This window comes from Garra rufa, chromosome 1, assembly GCF_049309525.1.
Source record: "Garra rufa chromosome 1, GarRuf1.0, whole genome shotgun sequence".
Taxonomy (NCBI): Eukaryota; Metazoa; Chordata; class Actinopteri; order Cypriniformes; family Cyprinidae; genus Garra; species Garra rufa.
Window position 1 is genome coordinate 10,193,590 of NC_133361.1, and position 27,869 is coordinate 10,221,458.

The following is a 27,869-nucleotide window of genomic DNA, read 5'->3' on the forward strand; positions in this document are numbered from 1 at the left end:
CCACCCGCTGAACTGGAGTGTGAAGCAACAAACAAATTGGTTAAAAAAGAAGGTTAGAAGAAAATACTTAAAGGTATTATATTGACAAATATAGAACAATTGCAGATTTATAAAAATCATATGGAAACTATTGGGAATTAATTAAGTTTGAGAACATTTATTAATCAAGGAAAACTTGAAACTAAGTAAATATAAAGAAAGAACAATCAATTATTAGGGATATTTTTAAATTGTATGAAAAGAAAAAGCAAGCTTTGACTGATTGACTGATTTATTGCAAATAGAATTAGAAAATATCTATAAGGATACAGCAAGAGGAGCATTTATCAGAACTAGACTTATTTTTCACTAGTCAGAAATTCAACAAACTAACACACACACGCACACAAACACACGCACAGTTAGGCTTTTATTTGTGTGTGTAACAGTCGATCAATGGAAATGTGGTGAATGCTTCTTTTGACGGTGCTTCACAGGCTTTTTGCTGCTTCATTTTTATTTTATTTTTTATTTTTTACTAACCACCAGAAGCTTTACATTTTTCCCGAAACAGTCAGAGTCTCTGTGCTTCACAAGGCTTCACTGGCTTCAAAGAGTTCATCGGATGCAAAACTCACTTTTACATGTTTAAATATTAATGTGTGTTGGTAGTTTGTGTACATAACCATCCTACAATGATAAAATCCACCGAGTGGTATTTTTTAAACTTCAAAAGTAATATCCCCTTTTTAAAATCAGGTCATTCTCAGCTTCTTGTTGATGTGAAGGCACACAGACAGAGGCCACGATGGTTAATTAACATGAGCGCCTTACCTTAGAACAGTGGTTCTCAAACCTTTTTGGTCGCGCCCCCCTTTAAACCTATAAAAAAATCTGATCAAGTTAGTCTAAAAATTAGGATTGATGGGGTATGATAAAGTATCACTAAAACACTGTTAGGGAAGGGACAAAAGCAATTAATCAGACATATGGAAATAATTTTATTTTGATGTATTTTTTTTTTTTATCTCCCTTTTTTCAATACCAAATCTGTTAACTTCACACTCCAGATCAGTAGGTGGCAGATATGCACTTTTTCAAGAAGAAGAAGGAGACTCCCCTAGCTGTGTTGAAAACGAAAGGAAACTTGACAGTAAATACGAAAAAAAACCCGAACATAAACATCACATTAAGGTAAGTTTATTATCAGTTTCTGATATAAATTCGTATTATTATAGATGTTTTCTCATTCGCATCTCTTTCGTGTTAAATCCGATCTTTTAAGCATTAAACATTAGTTCTCTTATACATGTCACCGCTCTATTAATAGTGTATTAATGGCGCATGTAAAAGAGAATGAAGCTGTACAAATTCGTCCTCAGGATTAAAATGAGCTCTAGAGATTCTGCTTTTAGTTCAGATTTAGAATTTCGGATTCTTTACGATCGGCAAGATCAGAGAAGGAAATAAACATTTAACGTTGAACAGAAAACAGAGCGCTGTAGGCCGCGGACTTTCGCAGGCGATCAGCTTTAGTGAGAGTTTGGTTTTGACATACAGTGAAAAGTCTCAAATTATCTTTATTTGTATGTTTTCTGAGAGGTTTACCTTTCCTAAATCTTCCCTTTATTTTAAACAGTTGCATTTGTCCATGTGGAAAAACAGTTTATTCTGGGTTTAGCTTAGTTTAAAGCAATGCAATAATTAGTATGATTTACTGCAAAAGTCAACATATTGACATATATAATGATAACTACATGTAAGGTAACATTTACTCTTTGTTAAATGAAGCTTCGCTACACTGAAGATATCCTTCTAGGAAATGTAATGAGCTAAACTACAACAACATGGCAAAAGTAGTTTACTACATCTAAGCATTTTTTTAATGTAATTTTTCTATTGAACCAACATCATTCAAGTCAATGCTGTCTCTGTGATCAATAAAACTGTCAGTCATAAGGCATACAAGTTCAGTTTAATTGTTTATTAAACAACTCTTTCAAACTAATTTCGCAAATAAAAATCTGTATCATGTACAGGGTGGGATTTATCTCATATTGTATTGTATCATATGGCACCTGTTTTTAAATATTGAACGAATAAAACGGGGGAAATATATAGAATTGAATAATATATAGCCTATATATGAATGTGTGTTCATCAATTGATTGCATGTTGTTAGAGTTTACAGTGTTGACAGCTTCATAAAAAAATAGCCTATTGGAAGCGATCCAGGATCAGTGATCCATAGCAATTATATTTCCGGTTTGAACTTAAAGTAGCCTATAGTTTAAAAAATCTTTAGCCTTTTGCTTTTGTTGATTATTTTCTATTGATTCAGAAAACAGCGACGCTACCACCACGCTACTGAGAAACACTGTCAAACACTGCTCTTTTAGCTTTTGGCAGTCTGTAAAAATATGCCTCACATTTCTTGTCAAATTTGTTTGTAAAGTCAATGGCAAAGCTCTTTTTCTGTTGAGATGCGTTTTGTGATGTTATGTGCATACCCTCTATTAAATATTCAGCATATTTAGCTTAACCTGTTTTGTACATTAATTATTCAATGGATATAACATTATTACTAGTTCATGAGTCATTAAATGGGTCATCGGGTCATCAAAATTCACTTTTACATGTTGTGTAACATGAACTAAAATGGGGGGAGGGGTTGTATCCCAATAGTATTCAAATACTATTATTATTCCGGTTTTCTTTACACACTTGTGTAACGAACTAACAGTGTATTTTACAAATGTCTTTTCTTTTTTTTTGCTAGTGATAGTTTAAAAGACTGAAACATTATTTTTATTTGGTTGAAAAGACCTTAGCCGCTCCGTGCTTTTAGAATATAGGCTAAAAGCACCGAGCATATCTTTCTGGCTCAGTGCTAGAAAAGGCGAAAAAGCACGATTGAATTTAGCAGTGAACTTTTAAAATACACCAGTGATCGTCTGAATAAAATGGTTCAAATCAAAAGTTTTGGGGGGTTGCTGTGGGTGGAACTGAATCTGAGGTGTCACCAATGGCGTAGCAAGTCATCCCCAGGCCCACATGCAAAAAAAGTTGTACGGCCTCCAATCATTATGGGCTCCAACTCTACCTTGTTGATTCACAAGCTGTTTTATTTACGGTTTGCTTAGAAATAATATTTAACGTTTAAGTCTATTCATTACTTGTAGCATGCAAGTCTCAGCCTAAAAATTATATTAATTTTATGATAATATACAAACAATAAATGTGTTTTTACATTTTAATTTGTAGTGAGATGACTATATTCGCCTCAGACCAAACGGCATGTGAATCAATGATATATTCCTATTTTAAATTGCAGCATGAAATAAACATGAAAAAAATTTATGCATTTTAAAATAATAATAATAATACACACAATGTCTCATGAAATCACTCAAGTAAAAAAAAAAAAAAAGTCAGTAAAACATCTTGTGAATGGGTCGTAACATAACACTTTGCCTACACCGGAAAAGCAAACAAGCCTAGAACTTTGCCAACATTGTTTTATTTTTCTAATAAATCAGACAGTTAACTGAAGTTTTATTGCTGTTGTTATGTTAAATGTGAAGACAGGTTGGATGCCACAGACTTTTATTTTCACATTAACTTTACGCAATTTAACATGATTTTATTATATTAATTATTTTTAAGCATTCTAAATATGCATGTCTATGAGGCAAGAATTTGCTGAGTTTCGGATCATTTTTGCGAAGCACGCCTACTCAAGACAAAGACGGCAAAAAAACATGTTTGTTTTCTTTAGCTATTTTACGAATGCATTACATTTTGTTGATATTGTGAGTGCATACAAATAATAATAGACTTTTTGCAGTTCCCGAATGATGGATATCTCTTACCTTTATGAGCAAAAATTATGGCATAATTTAGGTTTCCATGTTGCCGCTTTCATTTTCCTTTTAGCTTTCACTCCCCACAAACGATCGGATATGCATCTAACAATGCTCATTTATTCAGGTTAAATGTTTTAATAAATATTGTGAGATGCATCAATGTCTACAGATGTTATTTTATGCAAGTCCCCTTGGTCGCTACTTTAAAAAACAAAAGCTTGAATTTAACAAACATAAAATGTTCCAAACACAACTCTAAATTAACTTAATAAAGAAACGAAAAGAAATCTAACCACTTTGCCAGTAGAATCCAAAACTAAAATGTTTTAATGGTTGCAACGCGGGCTCTGTTTTGATAAGTTGTCGGACAGGGACAGGGCTCGGGTCTGAGTGTCTCGGGCCAGGGCTGGGGCCATGGAGAACTCTATTCGTCCCCTCATTGCAATTTGATCAGACCCCTTGGTTGAAATCACTTTGGGTTTAGTTTTTCGCTTTTAAAATCATATTCTGAGGGTAAAGGGGTCTCCTTCAGATCATTTCAGGGGGCTTTAGGACATCATATATGCGGCTAAGCCTACAGCTGGTGGCATTCACATACTACTACTTCCACTACAGTTAGTAAACCATTAGTAAATGGAGTTCCACAAACTGCTTTTTTTTGTGTAGCATTAAGATTAGTTTTCCTGCAATTACTAGAATACTAATAACAATATTATGTGTCATTTGTTCTCTTGTGTTTTCATATGCAGGTGTCTCATTATGGAGGACAGAGAGAGCAGTGACAGATCTTCATCTCCTGATCGCAGCTGTGTGTCTCTGAAGAGTGACCAATCCATGAATGAGCCTCCTAAATTTAGTAATGGTCCAGTGTCATCTGATCACAGGTGAGATATAGTCTTGTATCTAAAATGTGTGAAGGTATATTTTGCACACACTTGAACTGAGGTTTGTGGAAAAAATGTTCGCCTCCCAAAGAAAAAAATATTTCAGCACCTAAAGTTAATTTTACATTTAAAATGCAAGCTTTTGGATGTTTGCACATTTAATGTTTCATTAGCCTCTGTGCTCTCTGTGCTTTCTAAATGCCTATGACTCGTTTGCTAAACATAACCCAGAATTACAATATGCCTTAATTCCAGTCAATCAGAGACCAGGCTGCTAATATTTGATTGGCTGCCTTGACCGCCAATCACTAAATTCCCTGCGATTTTCTTGTCTTTATTTTCCCCCTTCATGTCATAATAGAAAGAAAGAGTAAATGTTTATTGCAGGGGATAAGATAATAATATAAGCCTTTTGGAAAATCTTTTAGTGGTGGTCAGGTTTGATTTATTTATTTTTTCTTTGATGAGCCGCCACAAATAACTCGATGTATTGGGAAACACTGGACATAATCTATGATCTAAGTGATAAAAAAATTGAAAGAGTTCACACATATTGCACAGCCTGCTGCTTATGCTTAATAGACTCTGCCACGAATGATGATATCGTGGATGCTCTGTTCAGACAAATCAGCCCAATAAATTAGCTGGCTATTCGACCAGTAGACCTATATTTATAACTAATATAATTGATTATGAAAGCTGAAAGTGAAAATTCCTTATCTTCAGATGTGAACAATTGAGCAGGTTTTAATTGTGCAAAAAACTGTCTTCAGTGAAGGTCATTAAAGGGATGGTTCAGAGTAGATTTGACTTCATTGCTATGCACTCCGAAGCCCATCTAAATACCCCATCCAAAGTTTTTTTTTTCTTTTACCTTAGTCGAACATTTATGGAGATATCAGTTTTTCAAATGGCTTGCTACAGCAGTACATGGCACATCTGATGTATCTCGTAAATTGCACCACTAAACGTGCAAGTAGTCTGGTTTGGGAAAAGCACGTAAAAGTCCACCTACAAGTTGACATGCACACAGATGTAGTAGGAGGACTTTTACATGCTTTTCCCCAACCAAGGAAGTGACGTTGCCTTGTAGTTTTTGAGACTAGTAGTTCTCGGGTAAAACGTGTTTTTAAAACACTCATGATGGACTTACAAATGTTCCTATGCAGCGTTTTGAGAGTACATAACCTATTTACACTACTGTAGAAGTTTGGTAAGATTACTTGCACGTTTAGTGGTGCAATTTACAAGATACATTACATGTAGGTCAAGGTCAAGGAATTCTTTATTATCCCCGAGGGGCAATTTTTTATGCAGCCAGCAGAGAGAGTTAATACAAACAACATAGACATAACAATAACATAAGTGTACACCAACAACAGAACATAAAGACATAAAATACATAATAAAAATAAATAATATTAAAGTCAATATCAAACAATCAAGATAAAGTGTTTAAAAAACTGGTCACAATAGGTATAAAAATGTTCTTATATCTATTTGTCTTACATCTCTTGGATACAAATCTACGACCAGACGGAAGCAGTGCAAACTCTGAACACAATTAAGGGATGACTGGAATCATCCAGAATCAACCAGGCTTTTCTGAGTGCTCTATTCTTGTGCAGGAAAGGAATGTTAGCTAGAGTTACCCCAGCAATCTTGCTACATTCATTTACTATGCGTTGGAGACGGTTTTTGTTGTTCAGGGATAAAGACCCATACCAGCAAATAAAAGAAAAAGTAACAAAAGATTCAATAAAACAACTATAAAACATCTTCATAAAAGTGCTGTCCACATTAAAATGTCTAAGTTTGCGGAAAAAATGCATACTTTGGTGGGCTTTCTTACACACATTTTCAATCTGATGTTCAAATGTAAGTTTGCTGTCAATCACAGTCCCAAGATATTTGTAATTCTGAACAGTCTCCACAGCCTGACCATTTATAAAAACAGGGGAAATGACATTGTGTCCCTTCCTAAAATCAATGATCATCTCTTTAGTCTTACTAGCATTAATATCTAAAAAAGATGAATTGCACCAACTGATAAAATCTGACATCACAGGGCCGTGATCTTGATCATCTGAATTTAAAAGAGACACAATGACAGAGTCGTCAGCGAACTTAACAACATGGCGTCGTAAATGTTGACTTTGGCACATATTTGTGTATAGAACAAATAAAAGAGGTGAGAGAACACAGCCCTGTGGTGAGCCAGTGGAAGAGTTAAGAGCATCAGATAAAACATCATTGACCTTCACACGTTGGGATCTGACAGTTAAAAAATCCATCAACCAGCATAAAATACCCGAGTCAATGTTATGTGCGCTTTTTAACCGTTCCGCTAAAATGTGTGGCTGAATACAATTAAAAGCAGAAGAAAAGTCAATAAAAATAAGACGTACAAACGTCTTAGCCCCCTCTAAATGGGTATATACCATATTCAATAAAGTGCATAGTGCATCATCACCCCCCCTACCTGACCTGTATGCGAATTGGAATGGGTATAGATTTGCTCTTACAGTATTTAACAGAGCGTTTTTCACAATCCTTTCAAAAGACTTCATAACTAACTAAGTGAGGGAAACAGGTCTATAGTCAATTAACTGTTTGGGAGCACTGACTTTTGGCACTGGAACATTTATTGAATCCTTCCATATGCAAGGGACCTTGTGGAGGTTGAGTGAACAATTGAAAATAAAAGAGAAAATCTCTGCCAGCTGGTTTGGCACAGTTCTTAAGGATACGGCCACCAATGCCATCAGGGCCTGGGCTTTTCCTATCCTGTGTGTGCCTGAAAAACCTCTCAACCATGATCTTATTGATATGTATAGGGCTCTGCTCCGGTGTCACAACCTTAAAGGAGGTCTGTTCTTTACTGAAATCATGAATATTGAAACGGTTATAAAAACTGTTAAATTCATTTGAAAGTTCATAGTCAGACTTGTTGCCAAGGGAGATTGGGGCTAGGGCTGGGCCGAAAAACGATATCATATCGAATCGTGATAAAATTTATGTTAATAACGATGATAAGACATTTTTTGCTCGATATGGATTAATCTAAGAGCCAATCACACAGCAGAAATATGCGACAGCGGCCAATCAGCGTGCAGCATGCTTGTGCACGTCAAAGTACAAAGTTCATTTCCTATAGCACTTTGCGAAGCAAACTTAACACCAGGACGACAAAAAAAAAACAGAGTGGAAGCAGCGACGAAAGAGAAACTAACTCGAGTTATTATCCAAAGATGTTGAAGTTGTCGACAAAAAAAGGTAGCACGAATTCCGTAAGTGGTTTGACTATCTGAAAAGTGACTCTCAGCTCAGCTGAGAGTTTGGCGCGATTGTTAAAACTGAAACCGAAAGCAAAAAACGCACGCGCATTCAAAAGCAATTTTAATCCCCCTTGTTTAGAGAGTGACTCCGCAATGCGCGTAAATAAGGCTACATAAAATATCTAGGCTGTTATTAGTATGTAGGCTATGATAGGTTGTGTATGTCTATAGCTCTGTATCTTGATTGAAATAATCGGTCTCTATTTGCACTTTGAATAATGAGAGAGTAGCCTACTTTGATTATGGCTGAATTGTCGGCACTTAATACGATTAAGAAAGAGCTGTGTCGTAATTTTTTGAAATTTATACTGTAGATTGTTTAAAAATGCAGTGGTTGCCTCTAATTTAAATAGCTCAACCTATAAAAGAGAAAATAAACAATTGTGTTTATAATAATAAATAATAAATAAATAAATAAATGTGTTACAAATTATGTTTTTACAATAATTTTTTTTTTTTTTTTTTTTTACATTTACTCTCATTTACCATACAGACTTATATCCAATTAAGTCTGTATGGTACTACCAACCTTTCCACAGAGAAACAAACAGTGTTCCAACCAATCAGCGTCAGGGGTTTGGTGTTGTGGACTCTCCTACTGGTGCTGGGATGTGAGGGAGGCGGAGCGAAAGTCCACAACACCAAACCCCTGACGCTGATTGGTTGGAACACTGTTTGTTTCTCTGTGGAAAGGTTGGTAGTGCCGATTGTTTTTTTTTTTGGCTTATCTCGCGGTTTTTCACAGAAAATTTATGGGGCAGGCAGCGAGCAGATCATGATGAAAGGTCAGCTGAATTTGACACTTTATGTTTCAGGCTAGAAATCGCTGATACAACCTTTAAGTGCAGACAGTTCAGCCATAATCAAAGTAGGCTACTCTCTCATTATTCAAAGTGCAAATAGAGACCGAATATTTCAAGCATGATACAGAGCTATAGACATACACAACCTTTTATAGCCTACATACTAATAACAGCCTAGATATGTCATGTAGCCTAATTTGCGTGCATTGCGGAGTCACTCTCTAAACAAGTGGGATTAAAATTGCTTTTGAATGCGCGTGCGTTTTTTGCTTTCGGTTTCAGTTTTAACAATCGCGCCAAACTCTCAGTTGAGCTCTCAGTTGAGCAGTTGTCACTTTTCAGATAGCCAGTCAAACCACTTATATAACAGAATTTGTGCTACCTTTTTTTGTGGACAATTTCAACATCTTTGGATAGTAACTCAAAGTTAGTTTCACTTTCGTCGCTGCTTCCACTCTCTCTCTTTATTTTTATTTTTTTCACGTCCTGGTGTTAAGTTTGCGTTGCAAAGAGCAGTAGGAAATTAACTTTGTACTTTGATGTGAATACTCACGCTGATTGGCTGTTGTCGCATATTTCTGCTGTGTGATTGGCTCTTAGATTAATCCATATTGAGTAAAAAATGTCTAGAGCTTATCATCGTTATTAACATAAATTTAATCGCGATTCGATATGATATCGTTTATCGGCCCAGCCCTAGCGAAGAGGCACAATCTCACAAAAGTGTTTGTGTGCCCTTAGAGTGTGCCCATATACATATGTGTCAACTTTGGTGAAAATATATCATTTTGTTTCGGAGTTGACTGATGGCTGACTTTGTTTGCATTTATTTGCCACTTACTATAGAATTATTGGCAATTGGGCATTAGTGTTCCTGGCATGTTTTTTTTAATTTCCTACAGTAGTTTTGTGTCGATAGAAGTAATGGTTTCTAAGATATTGGCAAACGTTTTTTAAGCTTTGAAATGCAAGGTTGCACAAACCATAAGGTAAAACTTGGTATCACTGGACTAATACACCTAGCCGTTGCAGAGATAAAGCCTCACATCCATTTTTGGCATGCTTTTTGTAGAATTCGTTTGTGCGTTATTCGAGAATGGTTCGACTTATCAACTTGATTTCCATTACTTTTTGTTAGCATGGTCTGAAGATGATCTTAGCCAAGCTTGGTGACAAACTGCATAGGGCAAGTTCGAAAAAGTAGGTTTTACGAGCTATTGAAAGATGAAAAAAATTATAATAATAAATGAACCTTACAATTTTTGAATTTTGGCGTTCATTCGACTCGGCACGTGCCTTACGGTTTAAAAGTTATTAGCATAAACAAATTGAGATTGTGGACAAGTGGTGGTGCTAGAGAGTTGCTGTGGTTAATGTTGAGAGTGTCCTCTATCAGTGTCACTTTCCCGGTTCTGTACTCTGGTTTGGCTTCGTTTATAAAAAATAGCTTAGCTTTAGCTTAGTTTAAAACAATACAATAATTAAAGTCTGATTTTACTACAGAAATCAACATATTGACAAATAATGTTAACCACATGTTTCGCTGCCTGGTGTCCGTTTGTTTCTGTGAAGTTCAGTGATTCATTTGCTTCTGTCTTTTGTAGCTTTTGTCAGTCTAAAAATATGCCTCAGATTTTGTCGAATCTTTTTGTAAAGTCAATTGCAAAGCCTTTTTTTTTTAGATGCGTTTTGTGATGTTACATGCATACCTTCTATTATATATATTCAGCATGTTTAGCTCAACCTGTTTTGTACCTTAGTTATTTAATGGACAAGTGAGTCATTATAACTAGTTCATGAGTCATTAAACAGGTCATTGGGTCATCAAAATTCACTTTTACATGTTGTGTAACATGAACTAAAATGTTTCTTGGTAGGGCATGTACACAAAATCCACCCGAGACTCGACATCCACATACTACTACTACTACTACAGTTAGTAAACCATTAGTTTATGGATTCATGAGTATTGTGGTTTATCCACAAACTGCTACTGAGTCGGAAGTTCCACATTCTTTTGAATGTCATTGTTTTTGTAGCATTAAGCTTACTTTTCCTTCAATTACTAGAATACTAATCATAAAATGATGTATCATTTGTTCTCTTGTGTTTTCATATGCAGGTGTCTCATTATGGAGGACAGAGAGAGCAGTGACAGATCTTCATCTCCTGATCACAGCTGTGTGTCTCTGAAGAGTGACCAATCCATGAATGAGCCTCCTAAATTTAGTAATGGTCCAGTGTCATCTGATCACAGGTGAGATATAGTCTTGTATCTAAAATGTGTGAAGGTGTATTTTGCACACACGTGAACTGAGTATTGTGGAAAAAATGTTCGCCTCACAAAGAAAAAAGTATTTCAGCACCTAAAGTTAATGTTGCATTTAAAATTCAAGCTTTTGGATATTTGCACATTTAATGTTTCATTAGCCTCTGTTCTCTCTGTGCTTTCTAAATGCCTATGACTCGACACAACCCAGCATTACAATATGCCTTAATTCCAGTCAATCAGAGATAAGGCTGCTAAATTGTGAATGGCTGCCTTGACAACCAATCACTACATTCCCTGCATTACCAACAACTGCGTAAAAGGAAACAATCAGTGGATGCATAATTATGCAAGTTGGCATTCACACATCATATTTTACCAATTCTAACCATATTAGTCTTAATATCTACTAATTTTGTATAATTATTTATAACTAGAGGTCGACTGAAATGTTTTTTTCTCTGACAATCTGGGATTGTTGTGGGGAGAGTTAGGGATGCTCATTTCGGTTAATTTTCCTGACCGACAACCGCTGCTCGTTATCCGAACATTAACCGTTAACTGATAAAATTTGAATAATAAATTAGTTTAAAATAAAAATAGAATGCACGAGTATCTGTGATGATACATTAAAAATACAAGCAAATGTTTTATTTTAACGTGCAAACAGCAGCATACAGTGCAACATAAAAAACTGTATTGACATATAACTTAAATTATCACGCATCAGCAGCGGTTCTGAGAACAGAGAAAATCTGAATGAAAAAAAAGAATAATATAAATAGGCCTACACTAAATATGTATAAATTAAATAACTACCTAATTAAGATGACAAAACTAAAACACACTGAATCCTTTTATGCGCTTTGAAGAACTGTACCGGTCTTATTCTTCTCGTCGGACATAAAAATATATAGCAGGCCAGCCAATACCTCAGTGTGCCTAGTTTTTAACATGTCCACATGCTGTACGGATAGGCAGGACCGCTGCCTGTTAACTCTTAGATCCGCGAAAAAAACACCATCACAAAAACCCTTTCAATTTGCGGTTCGGGACTTCCATCCACTGTCATATGCGTGTGGAGAAGCGCGTGTTTTACAGCGTTCAGCAATAGCCAATCACAGACATGTATGTTGATTTGATTATCACTGTGGCCAATCAGAGGAGGCTATGTTACAATCCACTCACCAACCAAAGTGCCGGTTTCAGTTTTGCTGAAACTACACTTTCACGAACTCTCTTATTAAAACAAAGAAAGTGTTGGCATTATATAAATAAGAGATTAATTGTGCAGTGTAAAGGTTATTTTATTACTTTTTAATAACTTTATGAGATTGCGATGAACTACTCTAAGATGAGTGATAGCTTTCCAGTGATTGTAACGGGAGCGCCTATTGCGCACTTTCTAGACTATAATTCATTCAGAATTTGAATACATTCACTCACGGATTCACTCTCTAATAACCCAATATCGCCTCTTGCCATTGAGTTGCATATACTACATCTGTTTACTAAGTAAAGGTGAAGCGAAATATGTCTGTACAGCCACACTGCACGTGTCGACACGCGCGCGTGAGTAAACAGATAACTTACAAATAGCATTATTTTTTTCACCATGCAGCAAACGTTAAAAAAAAAAAAGAATAGAAAAAAACCCTTTTAAACCGTTTAACTGATAGTAATAATCGGTTAAAATTCTTACTGTCGGTTAACGGTTAAACGGTCAATATGAGCATCCCTAGGGAGAGTGAATAACCAGATGTGAATAACCAGATGTAAGGAGATTGCAACAGACTTTTCTGTTCTCATGTCAGATATGTAGGGTATAGGTATCCATTAAGCACACAGTCATTTCTGAGCTCAGATTAATGTTAAGACTTTTGCATATTATAAACTGGAACTTGATTGTGGGAAATAATTACCATTAGATCTAAAAGATGGTTTTAGCAACAAAGCGCTGATGCTACAGAACACAGTTAGCTGACTAGCTGTATATGATTGTGATTATATACACAATAGTTCATATTATATGAACTGTAAAATTACTTTACAGGCATTAAAAGCTTGTACTTTTAAATCCATAAATTTATAAATAGTACAGTTTATTGCTGGTCTGTAATTTTACACTGCTGTTATTTTTTAAAGATGTCATATTTTTGTACGATGAGCTTCAAGGAAAATCACACAGCTTTACTCTGACATTGATAAGAAAATTTATACTTTCATACATATTGTTAATAATAGTTGTTCATAATAAAATATGTATGAACTTAACATATGACCTAAATTATTTAATTAAAAAAAATAGTGTGTTTAATAAATATTAAATTAAATATATAAAAAACTGTTGCTGCTCCAGTTAAGCTCAGTGTGCTCTTTTTAATCTCTTCTACATTGAACGTCTATGTAATTACTTCATGAACACACTGACAATTATTTTCATTAATGATTTCATCAGTTATTGTTGCAGCCCTGCTTATAATAAATGAAACAGCAGACAGAACTAAATGAAGAATGATTTCTGTGTTTATCAGGATCTTCAGGAAGAGGAAGAGATCTTCATCTGCAGATCCCAGCTGTGTGTCTCTAAAGAGTGACAGATCCATATTGTTTCCTCATCCTAATTTCAGTATCAATCCGGTGACCTCTGACACCAGGTGAAGATAAAAACTTTGTTATGATTGAACTGCTTTATGGGACTCAATGCACACATACAGGACTTGAGTTTTTTTTTTTTTATCAAGCTAGCCCAATGTATGTGAGTAGGGCACTGTTTTAAATTCAGGTATGCCAAAATCCAAAATATGCAAAAGTGCTTAAGAAATTAAACAAAGTGTGAAACCATAGATGCATATTTTTTAAAACACCTGCTTTCTATCTTGACTGCTCATTTAAAAAGATTAAATAAAATATGCATTTTACAATCATGTAACAAATTTGCAATGTCCACACCATAAAGTAAAGACTCATAATTCATCAGCATTTAATCATAAGCAGTCATCTGTTATAAATATGCTCTAATTACTGATTGTGAACTTTTCTGAAATCACAAGAAATTATACTGAAAATAAAAGACTGACATCTCTGTTGGTGTAGATTTAAATTGATATATCCTGTATTTTTAGATTATATTTAATCTGTTCTTCATGTGGTATTTCAGCAGAGCAGATCAAGAGCGAAATATCTCTCAAGGACCCACATCTGTCTTCTGTCTGAACAACACAAATGTTACAGTGTCTCTGAATAAACATGTTCAACCAGTGACTGATGAACTACAAAGAGTCAAAGAACAGTTCAAAACAAGCATGAAGAGAAAGTATGAGAGATTATTTGAGGGACTGAAACTCCAGGAGAATGAAACCATCTTGAACAGAATCTACACACAGCTCTACATCATAGAGGGAGAGAGTGAAGGAGTGAATAAAGAACATGAGGTTTTACGGATGGAGAAAACAGCCAGAACACAACATTTACAAGAAACTCCAATCTACTGCAATGACATCTTTAAAGCCTCACCTGAACCAGGATATAATAAGATGATGAAGAAAGACCAAATCAAGACTGTTCTTACTAAAGGCATCTCTGGAATCGGAAAAACCATCTCAGTGCAGAAATTCATTCTGGATTGGGCTGAAGGAAAAGCCAACCAGGATATAGATTTTATGTTTGTGCTTCCATTTCGAGAGCTGAACTTGATCCGAGATCATCAGTACAGTCTTCACAGACTTCTGCTGGGCTTTCATCCTGAACTTCAAGATCTGGACTCAAAGATTTATGAGAAGTGTAAAGTTGTGTTCATCTTTGATGGCCTGGATGAAAGCAGAATCTCACTAATGTTTTCAGATGATCAGAAAGTTTCTGATGTGACTAAGACTTCATCAGTGGGTCTGTTGATGTCAAACCTCATCAAAGGAGAGCTGCTTCCTTCTGCTCTCATCTGGATCACCTCCAGACCAGCAGCAGCCAATCAGATCCCCTCCCAATACATCAACCTTCTGACAGAAATTCAGGGATTTAATGAGCCTCAGAAAGAGGAATATTTCAGGAAGAGAATTAGTGACCAGCATCAAGCCAGAAGAATCATTTCACACATCAGACGAGCAAGAAGCCTCCACATCATGTGCCACATCCCCGTCTTCTGCTGGATCTCATCCACTGTGCTTCAAAAACTCCTGAAAGAAGATCGGAGTGCAGAAATCCCTCAAACTCTGACTGAAATGTACATCCACTTCCTGCTGATTCAGATCAACATGAGGAACCAGAAGTATGAAGAGACAGATCCAGAGAAACTCCTGCTGTCCAACAGAGAAGGGATTCTGAAACTTGCTGAAGTGGCTTTCAAACAGCTGATGAAGGGCAATGTGATGTTCTATGAGGAGGACCTGATTGAGAGCGGCATAGGCGTCACTGACGCCTCAGTGTATTCTGGGATTTGCACTGAGATCTTTAAGGAGGAATCTGTGATTCATCAGAGGAAAGTCTACAGCTTCGTTCATCTGAGTGTTCAGGAGTTTCTCGCCGCTTTTTATCTGTTTTACTGCTGTTTGTCAAAGAACAAGAAGCCGCTGGAGATTTTTCTGCATGAATTTAGATCTTACAGATCTAAAGTCTCTCTGTATGATCTACTAAGGTCAGCAGTATACAAAGCACTCCACAGTAAGAATGGACAGCTGGATCTGTTCCTGCGGTTCCTGCTGGGCATCTCACTGGAGTCCAATCAGAGACTCTTACAGGATCTACTGACACACACAGAGAACAGCTCAGAGAGCATCAGGAGAACCACAGAGGACATTAAAAAGAATATCAAAGATCCAGGTGATCGTTATTATCTCTCAGCTGGTCAGTCCATCAATCTGTTCCTCTGTCTGCTGGAAGTGAAAGATCAGACTCTATCCAGAGAGATTCAGGAGTTTGTGAAATCAGACAAAAACTCAGAAAAGAAACTCTCTCCTGCTCACTGCTCAACTGTCGCCTACATGCTTCAGATGTCAGAGGAGCCGCTGGATGAGCTGGACCCCAGGAAATACAACACATCAGATGAGGGGAGAAGAAGACTGATAGCAGCTGTTATCAACTGCAGAAAAGTTCTGTAAGTGTTTAATTATTAAGTTAAATACAACCCAGTCACATGTGAAACTCGTTCATTAAATCATCAGCAGGGGAAGCAAAGGGGCGGTCGAAAGCATTGATTAGTATAGCTGCAGTTGAGACATTTTCACTTGTGAATGAAGACAAAATAATGAAATAAATTACTGGAAGTATTAATTACTATAATAATATAGCATTATAACATTTAATCTTCATTTTTTATTCATCATAAATGCTTAACATTTCAGCTCACTTTAGTGACAGCAGTTCTTGAAATCTTTTTACTTTTTACTGCACACTTTAAAGGGGTCCTATTATGCTCTTTTACAAAGTCTTTATTTTGTTTTGGGTGTGTACTTGAACATGCTCTCATGCTTGGTGGTTCGAAAAACACATCATTTTTCACATAATTTACTTTCACTTTTTCAGTCTCACTGTGTTGTGATTGGCAAACATGTAGACCGCGTTCCGCCCTGCGTTTGCCCTTCCCAAAGCGTTTGCCCTTCCCAAAGCAGCAAACTAGATTAAAGTGATTCTTACGTTTTTAATATGGATATTTTTTTACAAAATCTCATCTGATCACTAAAGAATTTACCGACCACCCTGGAGCCATGCGAGGCAATTTGTTATTATGGTTCGACTTGTACTACAGTATTGCTGGTCCTATTGTCAGCCCCATGAGATTGCGATACATGATATTATCATTATTGTGCTAAAGTATTTATTATTTACATGTCCGAAACCATAAGGTTAGTGACGCTATCTACACTGTTTGATGAATAAATGTCTTACCACACACTGTACATCTACGGTGTGGCACCGACGTGTCCACGGATGATCAATAGTCAGTGTTTGTGTTTACATCATCCGCGAATCTGCATGTGTTTGAACCCTCAATACGGCACGTCAATGGCATGGCTCCAGCATGGATTTCGGAGCAGTTCATGGACTCTTTAGTTAAAGCTGAGATGACCTACGGCTCGCTGAAGTATCCCAGAAGAGGCTGTCCATAAAACGTTGCTAAAGTTAGGCGAATCCCCCACCCATGAATGATTTGGATTTCCGTAGACAGGATACCACGTTGTGACATCATTGCATGAGGAAAACAAATGCTGTAGTCCAAAGGAGTCATTTCATTGTAGTTCTTGAAAAGGGACTTTTAAAAAACAAAATATCTCCCTTTGGAGTGGACTTTTAGATTTTTAACTTTGTAGATGATTTTTATGCCCAAACATACACGCCACACACTGGCTAAAGTTTAAAAAGTGAAAAAGCATAATAGGACCATTTAAAGAGATCTGCATTATGCCATAAAATGAATAAAACTATAGGAAAGTGGATTACTGTGAATGGGAATATTATGAGTGATATAGGTCTAGTATTCTAACACCTCTACTGTCAGATTTGTGATAATATTAATGTCACAAAAGTTTAAAACTTATATTTCAGCAGGTCACACACGTACATCAGGTCCGTAGCCAGCCTTGTCATTTGAGTTGTAACTAAAAGCTTAATAAAGAACTGAGAATAAGTAAATCAAATTATTTATTTGCCAAACAGGGGTAATTTTCTGTAAATTTCAGTTACAGAAGTTAGCTTATAATTGTGATTAAATGTTCAAATCCTGTCATACTCTGTTCTCTCAGGACAAAAAACTGGCAACCCTCTATACATATTTTCTTAAATTTGATTTAATCTCTTCTAGATATTCTGGCTGTGGTCTCTCAGATCAGCATTGTGAAATTGTGTCTTCAGCTCTACAATCTTTAAACTCTGTCCTGAGAGAAATAGATCTGAGTAACAATGGCCTGCAGGACTCTGGTGTAAAGATTATTTCCAATGGACTGAAGAGTCCAAACTGTCAGCTGCAGATACTGAGGTATTTAAAAACATATAAGTGGTCATTTACAGTCAGCTGGTCAAAATATGTGTCTATAGATGATCTGGCCGTTGATGTGTGTGTGTTCTGCTCTCTTTCAGTCTTGCTGCCTGTAATCTCACTGCTCAATGTTGTGAGAGTTTGTCATCAGCTCTACAATCCTCAAACTCTGTCCTGAGAGAGCTAGATTTGAGTAGCAATGACCTGCAAGACTCTGGAGTAAAGTTTATTTCTGATGGACTGAAGAGTCCAAACTGTCAGCTGCAGATACTGAGGTATTTAAGGACCTATAAGTGGTAATTTACAAGCATACTAAGGTACTCATTTTTTAAACCTATTGATGATTGAAATGAGAAATTGCCAGAAATGCCTATCCCTAGTCTGTAGATAATCTGACTGTTTGTATCTGTAGGCTGTCTGGCTGTTTGGTGACAGAGGTAGGCTTTGGTTATTTGTCTTCCGCTCTGAGTTCTAACCCCTCACACCTGAGAGAGATGGATCTGAGCTACAATCACCCAGGAGATTCTGGAGTCAAGCTGCTCTACCACAAACTGGAGGATCCAAACTATAAACTGCAGATACTCAGGTATTTTAAACAGTAATACTTGCATACTGAACCTGTATGTAAATGATACAAATCCACATTAATGTGTGTTTGTGTGTTTATAGTGTGGACCATCAAGGAGAGATCATGATGACAGCAGGACTACGAAAGTGTAGGTCTACAAATACACACACACACACATAGATTGTTGTTTGACTGTATCACTGATCTCATCTCATAGACTTTCACTGTTTCCCCTCTTAAGGTTAATAAGAGTCTTTCTATAAGGTCTTTTTTAAAGGGTTAGTTCACACAAAATTCTGTCTTTCATGTCATATTGCTAATACATTCTCTCCCCCACTACAATCCCTGCCAGACCTGAGACACGAACCTGCAACCTTCGGGTTACAAGTCCAACTGTCTAACCCAGGGGTACCCAACCCTGTTCCTGGACATCTACTATCCTACAAACTTCAGCTCCAACCCTAACCAAACACACCTGAACCAGCTAATTAATCTAGCACTCTAGCATTAAGGTAGCACTTGATAATTACAGAGAGCTGTGTTGGAGCAGGGCTGGAAGTAAAGTCTGCAGATAGGTAGTAGGGTTGTTCCGATTCCGATACTAGTATCGGAAATGCCGCCGATACCACAAAAAATTCTAGCATCGGAATCGGCGAGTACTTGAACCCATGTACCGATCCGATACCATTTTCTTAAACAAGATATGTTATTCCCGCTAGCAAATCAGAAGCCAGTTCTTCTTCGCTGCTCAGAATGCATACACAGGGAGAAGTGCTGTGTTGCCACAAGCAACCACTGTTGAGAGCAGCGAAGAAGAAATACAAACATGCTACCAGCATGTCCGCTGTTTGGCATTATGTCAGACTGAACCAAGCAGCCAGTAAAACGGCGTGTGTAAGGCTTCATGATTTCTGCGGAAAACACGGACGGAATCGCGGAATCCAATCATAAAACGGAATTTACAGGTTAACGCGGAACGTCACGGAATTTGTCAAAGTTTGGATGTATTAATCAAATGTAGGTCAGACTCATTACTCTCAAATCAAATCGTGATATGGACTAATATTAAGCCGCATATCGACTGTTTAAATATGAATTATGCGTGGCTCTGTGTTAATATAACTTACTTTCGTGAGCGGTCACACTGGTGCGGCCCCCAAGTTGTTCAACTCATAAGCACTGCCATTACTGTTTCAGATTCGACTCAGATAAGAAACAAAAAACGGCACACGAAACTAACATGATACTTTGAGCTGCTCAGCACTTACCGTTTATCAGCTTGGACCGCGCAACGCAAACAAACTTGCACGAACCCCGAACAGCTTTATTCGGGAGCCAATGTTCATTTTGCGACACTATTACAGCTGCGAGATCTAGTGAGAAGCGTTTGAAAATGCCGCACAATGAATAAGGTTGCTGCGAGATCTAGTGAGAATCTTTCAAATTCTGCCCAAAATTCTCTGTTATAAACAGGGCTGATGTACATCAGAAAACCAGATTAGTAATGCCAACTATATAGAAAATATTACTGTCAAATGTATGTCAGATGATAAAAATACTCTAGTTCACTGTATATATCACTGTTTGTTTGTTTTATTAAGGGATAGGTCTGAAGCACACCATAAAATAATTTATTAGTATAATCTACAGCTGTATATAATTACACACCCAGGTATCGGATTAGTACTCAGTATCGGCCGATACCCCGTGCCCAGGTATCGGAATCGGTATCGGGAAGGAAAAAAGGGTATCAGAACATCTCTAATAGGTACATCTCCAGGAACTGGGTTGAACACCCCTGGTCTAACCGTTAGGCAACAGCTGCCCCTTTAAGCTTGTTTGGCTCTAAATATACTGTATGTATATAAAATATGAAACCAAGCCATGCTTTTTTATTTTTCCTCAGTAAATCACACATAATTTTGTTATAGTTTGTAGTTTTAATCCTGACTGCTAGATGGAGCCAGAGCTAGAAAGTTAGAGCTAGAAACTCTAACAAAATAGCTTTCAAAACTGTTTTCACCAACTGTACACACAAGCATCAATTGATCAGTTTTACACACCAAACTCCACACTCATATAACAAATGTAAAATTGGCCTATTTTGTGTGTTCAGGGTGCAGAGGAGTTTGTGGATTTACATGTACAGTGGGTACGGAAAGTATTCAGACCCCCTTAAATGTTTCACTCGTTGTTATATTGCAGCCATTTGCTGAAATCATTTAAGTTCATTTTTTCCTCAGTAATGTATACACAGCACCCCATATTGACAGATAAACACAGAATTGTTGACATTTTTGCAGCTTTATTAAAAAAGAAAAACTGAAATATCACACGGTCCTAAGTAATTAGACCCTTTGCTCAGTATTTATTAGAAGCATCCTTTTGATCTAATACAGCCTGAGTCTTTTTGGGAAAGATGCAACAAGTTTTTCACAAGTGGATTTGGGGATCCTCTACCATTCCTCCTTACAGATCCTCTACAGTTCTGTCAGGTTGGATGGTAAACGTTGGTGGACAGCCATTTTTTAGATCTCTCCAGAGATGCTCAATTGGGTTTAAGACAGGGCTCTGGCTGGGCCATTCAAGAACATTCACGGAGTTGTTGTGAAGCCACTCCTTTGTTCTTTTAGCTGTGTGCTTAGGGTCATTGTCTTGTTGGAAGGTAAACATTCGGCCCGGTCTGGCCCATCTCTGGAGCTCAGCCACAGTGATCTTTGGGTTCTTCTTTACCTCTCTCACCAAGGCTCTTCTCCCCCAATAGCTCAGTTTGGCCAGATGACCAGCTCTAGGAAGGGCTCTGGTCGTCCCAAATGTCTTCCATTTATGGTTTATGGAGGCCACTGTGCTCTTAGGAACTTTAAGTGCAGTAGAATTATTTTGTAACCTTGGCCAGATCTGTGCCTTGCCACAATTCTGTCTCTGAGCTTTTCAGGCAGTTCCTTTGACCTCATGATTCTCATTTGCTCTGACATGCACTGTGAGCTGTAAGGTCTTATATAGACAGGTGTGTGGCTTTCCTAATGAACTTGAATGAAATGAATGATTTCAGCAAATGGCTGCAATATAACAAAGAGTGAAACATATAAGAGGGTCTGAATACTTTCTGCACCCACTGTATATGTGTAAATGCACTGTATGTACAATTTGTCTGCACAACTGATGAACTTTACAATTACTGAACTGAATCAATGCTGAACTGACCTGAGCTTTAGAATTATACTGTTGGGTTGTTAGAGCTGTTTAACAGCATAATCTCAATCGGTTACAGCTTTGAAACGATCTGTATTCTATAAAATGTTAAATAAAACTGACTTGACTTGCATCATCAACCCACAACCAGGTTTAGATAACACTTGTTCACTGTTTTAGGCCTGGCAGTGGACAGATCCCAATCACTAGTCTCTGTTCAACAGCTTTCACTATATTAGTGAGCACATTTGTGAATAGTGAAGACATTCTGGCCTTTGCAAATATAGTCAGCACACTGTTGTCACTCTTGTGTTGTTCTTAATGTTTTGTTCTTCTTGTGTTCAGATGTGTGTGATCTCACACTGGATCCAAACACAGCAAACACTCGACTTATTCTGTCTGATAAGAACAGAAAGATCACATGTGTGAAAGATCGTCAGCCTTATCCTGATCACCCAGAGAGATTTGATGAGGAGCCCCAGGTTCTGTGTGTTGAGAGGCTGACTGGACGCTGTTATTGGGAGACTGAATGGAAGAAACATGCTGAAATATCAGTGTCATATACAGGAATCAAAAGGAAAGGAGGGAGTGACTGTGAGTTTGGATTCAATGACAAATCCTGGAGTCTGAACTGCTCTGATAAAATATTCTCTGTCTGTCACAATAAGAAAAGCGCTGCTATCCCTGCTGGTCGTTCATCCTCTAATAGAGCAGGAGTGTATGTGGACGTGCCGGCTGGCAATCTGTCCTTCTACAGCGTTTCTGGCACACACACACTCACACACTTACACACATTCAACACCACATTCACTGAACCTCTCTGTGCCGGTTTTAGAGTTGATACTGATTCCTCCGTGTCTCTGTGTGATATTAAACAATAGAGAGACTCTGGAAATCTTTCAATGTTCACCTGCACACAAACGTAATTTAATTAGTTTTTCATTGTCCTCTAAAACTTATAATGTAGCTATTATGTAATATTTAATAGACTGTATGAGTAATCTTATGTGACTGAGATTAGCAGAATGAAACACAGAGGCGGAATTTACTCAGAACAAATCCATCTCCTGATCGTCGTCTTTTTTTTGTGTTTGTGCTGATTTATCACTCAATTGACAATGAATTCTGTACAAACACTCACAGTATCACTCCTGAACACAGTTGGTTTCTAGAAGGGATAATAATTGAACTATTTTTAACTTACTGTTACATATTTGATGTAAAAAAAAAAAAAAAAGCAGGCACATTTTGAACGTACTGCATACTGGTACTGGATGTACATACAATATACTGCATTCTAGGTAATATTTGTCATTTTCAAGAAAGTATCATACTGTAATGATACTGTGAATTATCAGCTTACGTCGACACTCAGATCCAGATGTTTTATTGTTTGGTTTAATGTTTCCATTGTGGAGATCAGATTACAATAAATCATTAAACTAACCTGTTTTGACCATTTACCTTTGTTTCGGCACATTCAGTGAAAAAGATCAGACCACAGCATCACCAGGATAAGGGGAAGCCACATGAGCCCCACATTTATGCCAAATCTGGTGAAACACTTGTCTTAGGCCCCTCTGTCCACACTTAAGCTATGATATGTGTATGTATTTATTTATTTATTTTTAAATGGGAGTTTCAGGTTGTTTATTGATCTTTCTCACAGCTTTCAAGATGGCGCCCTGAACAGACTTATATTCATGAGGTCCGCAATCCCAATTTGTGTATGTAGTAAATTTAGTGAAACGAATAGCATATTTTGAATGATAGTCTTTATTTAGGATTTTAACTTTGTAAACAATGACAATGGGAGGTTCCGAAAAGAGAAAAAGTGCAAAAAAGTTGAATACTCCTACTGCGAATGTTGAAACGACAAGCAATGGAGCGTCATGACAACGCTTCTGCAGTCGGTGTACTGAAAGATAATCTGCACGATTACTTCGAACAAATTGATGATTCTGAGATTATGCTGATGGAGGAGATATTCCCGCCGTTGCCCGAAACGCTGTGCGACTCCCCGGCTGGTAAACTGAGGAGAACAGATAAAGTACCGCCAAATACAGTATGTATCTCTTCACAATTATCCGAGCTTTCTCAGTTGGTGAAAAACAGATCAGACGGATTGGAAAAGTTAATTGGCGAAAACTCGCAAATGATTAAAGACATGAAAGATGTGATCAGCAGGAACACGGAACAAATCTTCGGAATGATGGAAACTATTGAGTTTGTTTGCTGCGAGGTTAAAGAGTTGAAAGAAAGAGTTAACTTTATTGACTCGCGCACAAAAAAAAGAAGAGCTTAATTCTACTGAGCATGAAAAACGCCTGGCTCATCTAGAAACCTACACTCGCAAATGGAACTTGAGAATCCATGGTATTCCAGAGAAGGAAAAAGAAAATGTCCGTCAGGAGGTTATCAACGTGTGTCAGAGTCTTCTGCCACAATTCAAGGATAAATTCCCAGATGTCATTGATGTGGCACATCGTCTTGGCCGTCCCAACCCACACAAAAAAAGGCCGGTCTTCCAATTCACCTTGCGCTTTTACCGAGATGCCATCTGGCGTGCCACCAAAGATGCTGACTTTCTGATTGAGAACCGCCTGAAAATCACGGAAGATCTGTCACCGGCCGACAGAGAGAGGAGAATTAAGTTATGGCCTGCTGTTGAAAAAGCCCGAATGGAGAACAAACAGGCTTTTTTCGTCGGTGGACGTGCATTTGTAGATGGTACGGAAATTTTCCCTCCAGTTTAAAAGTTAAAGGATTTGACTGGATCCACCTCGTTTGCTTTTGCTGAGGTGACTGAGTTTGTTGTGGGGTTCACTGCTTTTTTTGGACTTTACTCTGATCCAGTTTTTCCCTATTCTCTCCCTCATTTTTGATGTTGTTGTACTGAAATGGTTAATTCATTCCTAACTTTATAAAGAGATTGTTGTCCTCGTCCCATTTTATAAAGCTTCTGACCAGTTAGGTTCCTTGTTTCAGTGATACTTAGTGTTTATACTTGTTCTTAGGTCTTGTTCTCTTCTTGATCTTATTTAATTAGATTTTTATTTTTATTATTATTCTTTTTTCTTTTTTCTTATGTCCTTGTCTATTATTTCTTTAAACTGTAGAGGGCTATAATAATAGTAATAATCTTAAGCGTAAGGCGTTTTTTTTTTGTATTCTAAACGTTTCAATACTGACTTTTGCTTTTTACAAGAATCTCATTCAACTGTACAAGATGTAAACTTATGGAGGTCACAATGGGGATTAGAAATGTGGATGTCTCATGGACATGAACATTCTGCTGGAGTTTGTATTTTAAAAAATAATATTAGTGGAAAGATTTAGTTTATTGACTGTGATGCTAATGGGCACTTTATTTTACTTGCTTTACAATTTGCAAATTTGACTAATGTTATTGCCAATATCTATAATTCACCTAAAGATAATGCGTTTTTTTTTTTTTTTTATAAATTAGGAACACGTTTAAATCATATGTTATCTAAATTTCCAAACTCTCCCTTAATTTTTGGTGGTGATTTAAATGTAGTTTTAAATAATACCTTAGATAGATGGGCCCCCCCAGCCATCTAATACTAATTCTGATTATTTATTATTTTTATGCAAAAATTTTCTGTTGTTGATGTGTGGCGAGAAACGCATCCCTTGCAAAAAGTGTATACTTGGAACAATAATTCATTTACCAGTCAATCCCGTCTTGATTTTTGGTTAGCTTCAACAGAACTATCAAATATTAAGACTGATATATTTCCCTCTCTGTTTTCTGATCATAAGGCTATTTTTATATGTGTTACTTTTGTATCTTCTGATTCCATGTCTAAAAGATCATCATTTTGGAAGCTTAATACTTAATAATGAAGTTTGAGATAAAATTGACAGCTTAATTTCCTTTTATTGGAATAAAGCTAATAAAGAAAATATGTTTTGCAGTAAATGGGAACTTCTAAAATTTGAAATTGGGAAATATTGTAGTTTGTTAGCGAAAACTAAAAAAATTAATGAAGATCAAATTATGGCTAGAATTACTACTTTATCACAAAAAAAAAAAGAAGATCTTACAGACTCAGAGAGAATTGAGCTTATAGATCAGAAACATATCTTGGAGAACATATATAAGCAGAAGGCTGAAGGTGCAGTCATTAGATCTCGTCGGAATTGGTTAGAGAAGGGTGAGCAGAATTCTGCATATTTCTTTAGGCTGGAAAGGCAGCGAATTAAAATGTCTATTCAGAAACTGTGTATTAATGGAATTGTAACTGATAACTTAAAGGCAATTGCAGATTTTTGTGCCAGTTTTTACAACGACTTATACTCCTCTAAATTTCGTAAAGAATCTGCAAAAAAAATTTTTTTTGATTCTTTATCAGATATAAAAAAATTGTGTTGAAGATTGTAGTTTATGTGATGTTCCTATTAGTCTATCAGAAATTGTTGTCTCTATTAATAATAATAAAAAAAATAAATAAATAAAAAAATCCCCTGGTTCCGATGGGCTTTCTGCAGAAATTTATAAAGCCTTCAATCAAAAATTGGCTCCTTTTTTACATAAAATGTTTTTAGAGAGTATTGAAAAAACAACACTTCCTCCCTCTTTATGTCAGGGTCTAATAACGTTAATACCCAAGCCCAACAGAGATCCCCTTTTAATTGAAAACTGGCGTCCAATTTCTTTGTTGAATACTGATTATAAAATTATCGCCTTAGTTTTGGCAAAGAGGTTAAAATCTACTCTTAATAATATAATTGATGAGTGCCAATCCGGTTTTATGTCTCAAAGACATATTTCTAATAATATACGACTGGTCTTAGATTTGCTGGATTATTCAGAATTTATCTCAACTGAGAGTTTTATTCTCTTTCTTGATTATTATAAAGCTTTTGATTGTTTAGAACATGATTTTATGTTACAGGTCATGCACAGATTAGGTTTTGGTAGTTCTTTTGCAATTGTATTAAGATGCTTTATAATAATGGGAATGGTTCTATCTGGCTTACTAATGGCACTTCTCCTAGATTTTCTTTAAAACGTGGGGTAAGGCAAGGTTGCCCCATCTCCCCATATATTGTTTTATTAGTTACACAATATGTTTTCATATTAAAGAGAGCACTGTGAAGGGTATCTCTGTTGCTGGAACTGATTTAATTATTAGCCAATTGGCTGATGACACTGTGTGGTTTTTGAGAGATGCCTCTCAGATCCCAATCGCTTTAAAGTCTCTCTTATCTTTCGCTAATGCTTCTGGACTTGTGTTAAATATTACTAAATGTGAGTTACTCCCCGTTAAAGATTGTGCTGCATCTTCTATTTGCAACATTCCCATCAAAGATAATGTCAAATATGTAGGAATCAAGATAATGAAAGATAGTAAACTAAGATGTCAAGAAAATTTTAAGCCAAAGAGAAAACAAACAAACAAACAAAAAATAATGTTTGGTTATTGAGAGATCTGTCATTGAAAGGTAGGACTTTGCTTACTAAAGCGGAGGGTATTTCTAGATTTTCCTATGCTGCTCATTCCTTATTTGTGGATAGACCAACCAGCAAGTTGATTGATGTAATGTTATTTAAATTCCTTTGGAAAAATAAAACTCATTATGTTAGAAAATCTGTCATTTCAAATTCTTATAATAAGGGTGGATTAAATTTTATTGACTTTAATTCTCTTAATAATACCTTAAAAATAAATTGGCTTAAACGTTTTCTCCACAATCAGTCTTCTGTTTGGAATGTAATCCCTCAATATGTCTTTTCACAATTAGGTGGTATTGATTTTTTATTGATGTGTAATTATTCTGTTAATAAACTCCCTATTAAACTTTCTAGATATCATCAGCAGATGCTTTTGGCTTGGAAACGTATTTATAAGCATAATTTCTCGCCACACAACTTTTTTATTTGGAACAATTGTAATATTCTGCATAAGAAGAAATCTTTGTTTCTGGAAAGTTGGTTTAATAATGGTTTGTTGTTAGTGAACCAGTTGTTTAACA

The 27,869-nt window shown here is 36.5% G+C and overlaps 1 protein-coding gene across 2 annotated transcripts; it reads left to right on the forward strand.

Moving 5' to 3' along the window:
- Window positions 1-14,302: 14,302 nt before the first annotated feature.
- LOC141330161 (NLR family CARD domain-containing protein 3-like) lies at window positions 14,303-23,329 on the forward strand. 2 transcript variants are annotated; one of them, XM_073835504.1, is made up of 6 exons: window positions 14,303-16,228; window positions 17,933-18,106; window positions 18,208-18,381; window positions 18,519-18,692; window positions 18,776-18,822; window positions 22,212-23,329. In XM_073835504.1, the coding sequence occupies exons 1-6, from the start codon at window positions 14,445-14,447 to the stop codon at window positions 22,745-22,747; spliced, it is 2,889 nt and encodes a 962-aa protein (XP_073691605.1). In that variant the 5' UTR covers window positions 14,303-14,444; the 3' UTR covers window positions 22,748-23,329. The 2 variants fall into 2 exon arrangements, with proteins under 2 accessions (XP_073691605.1, XP_073691606.1); XM_073835505.1 differs by lacking the exon at window positions 17,933-18,106 and having other exon boundaries at window positions 14,304-16,228.
- Window positions 23,330-27,869: the final 4,540 nt, after the last annotated feature.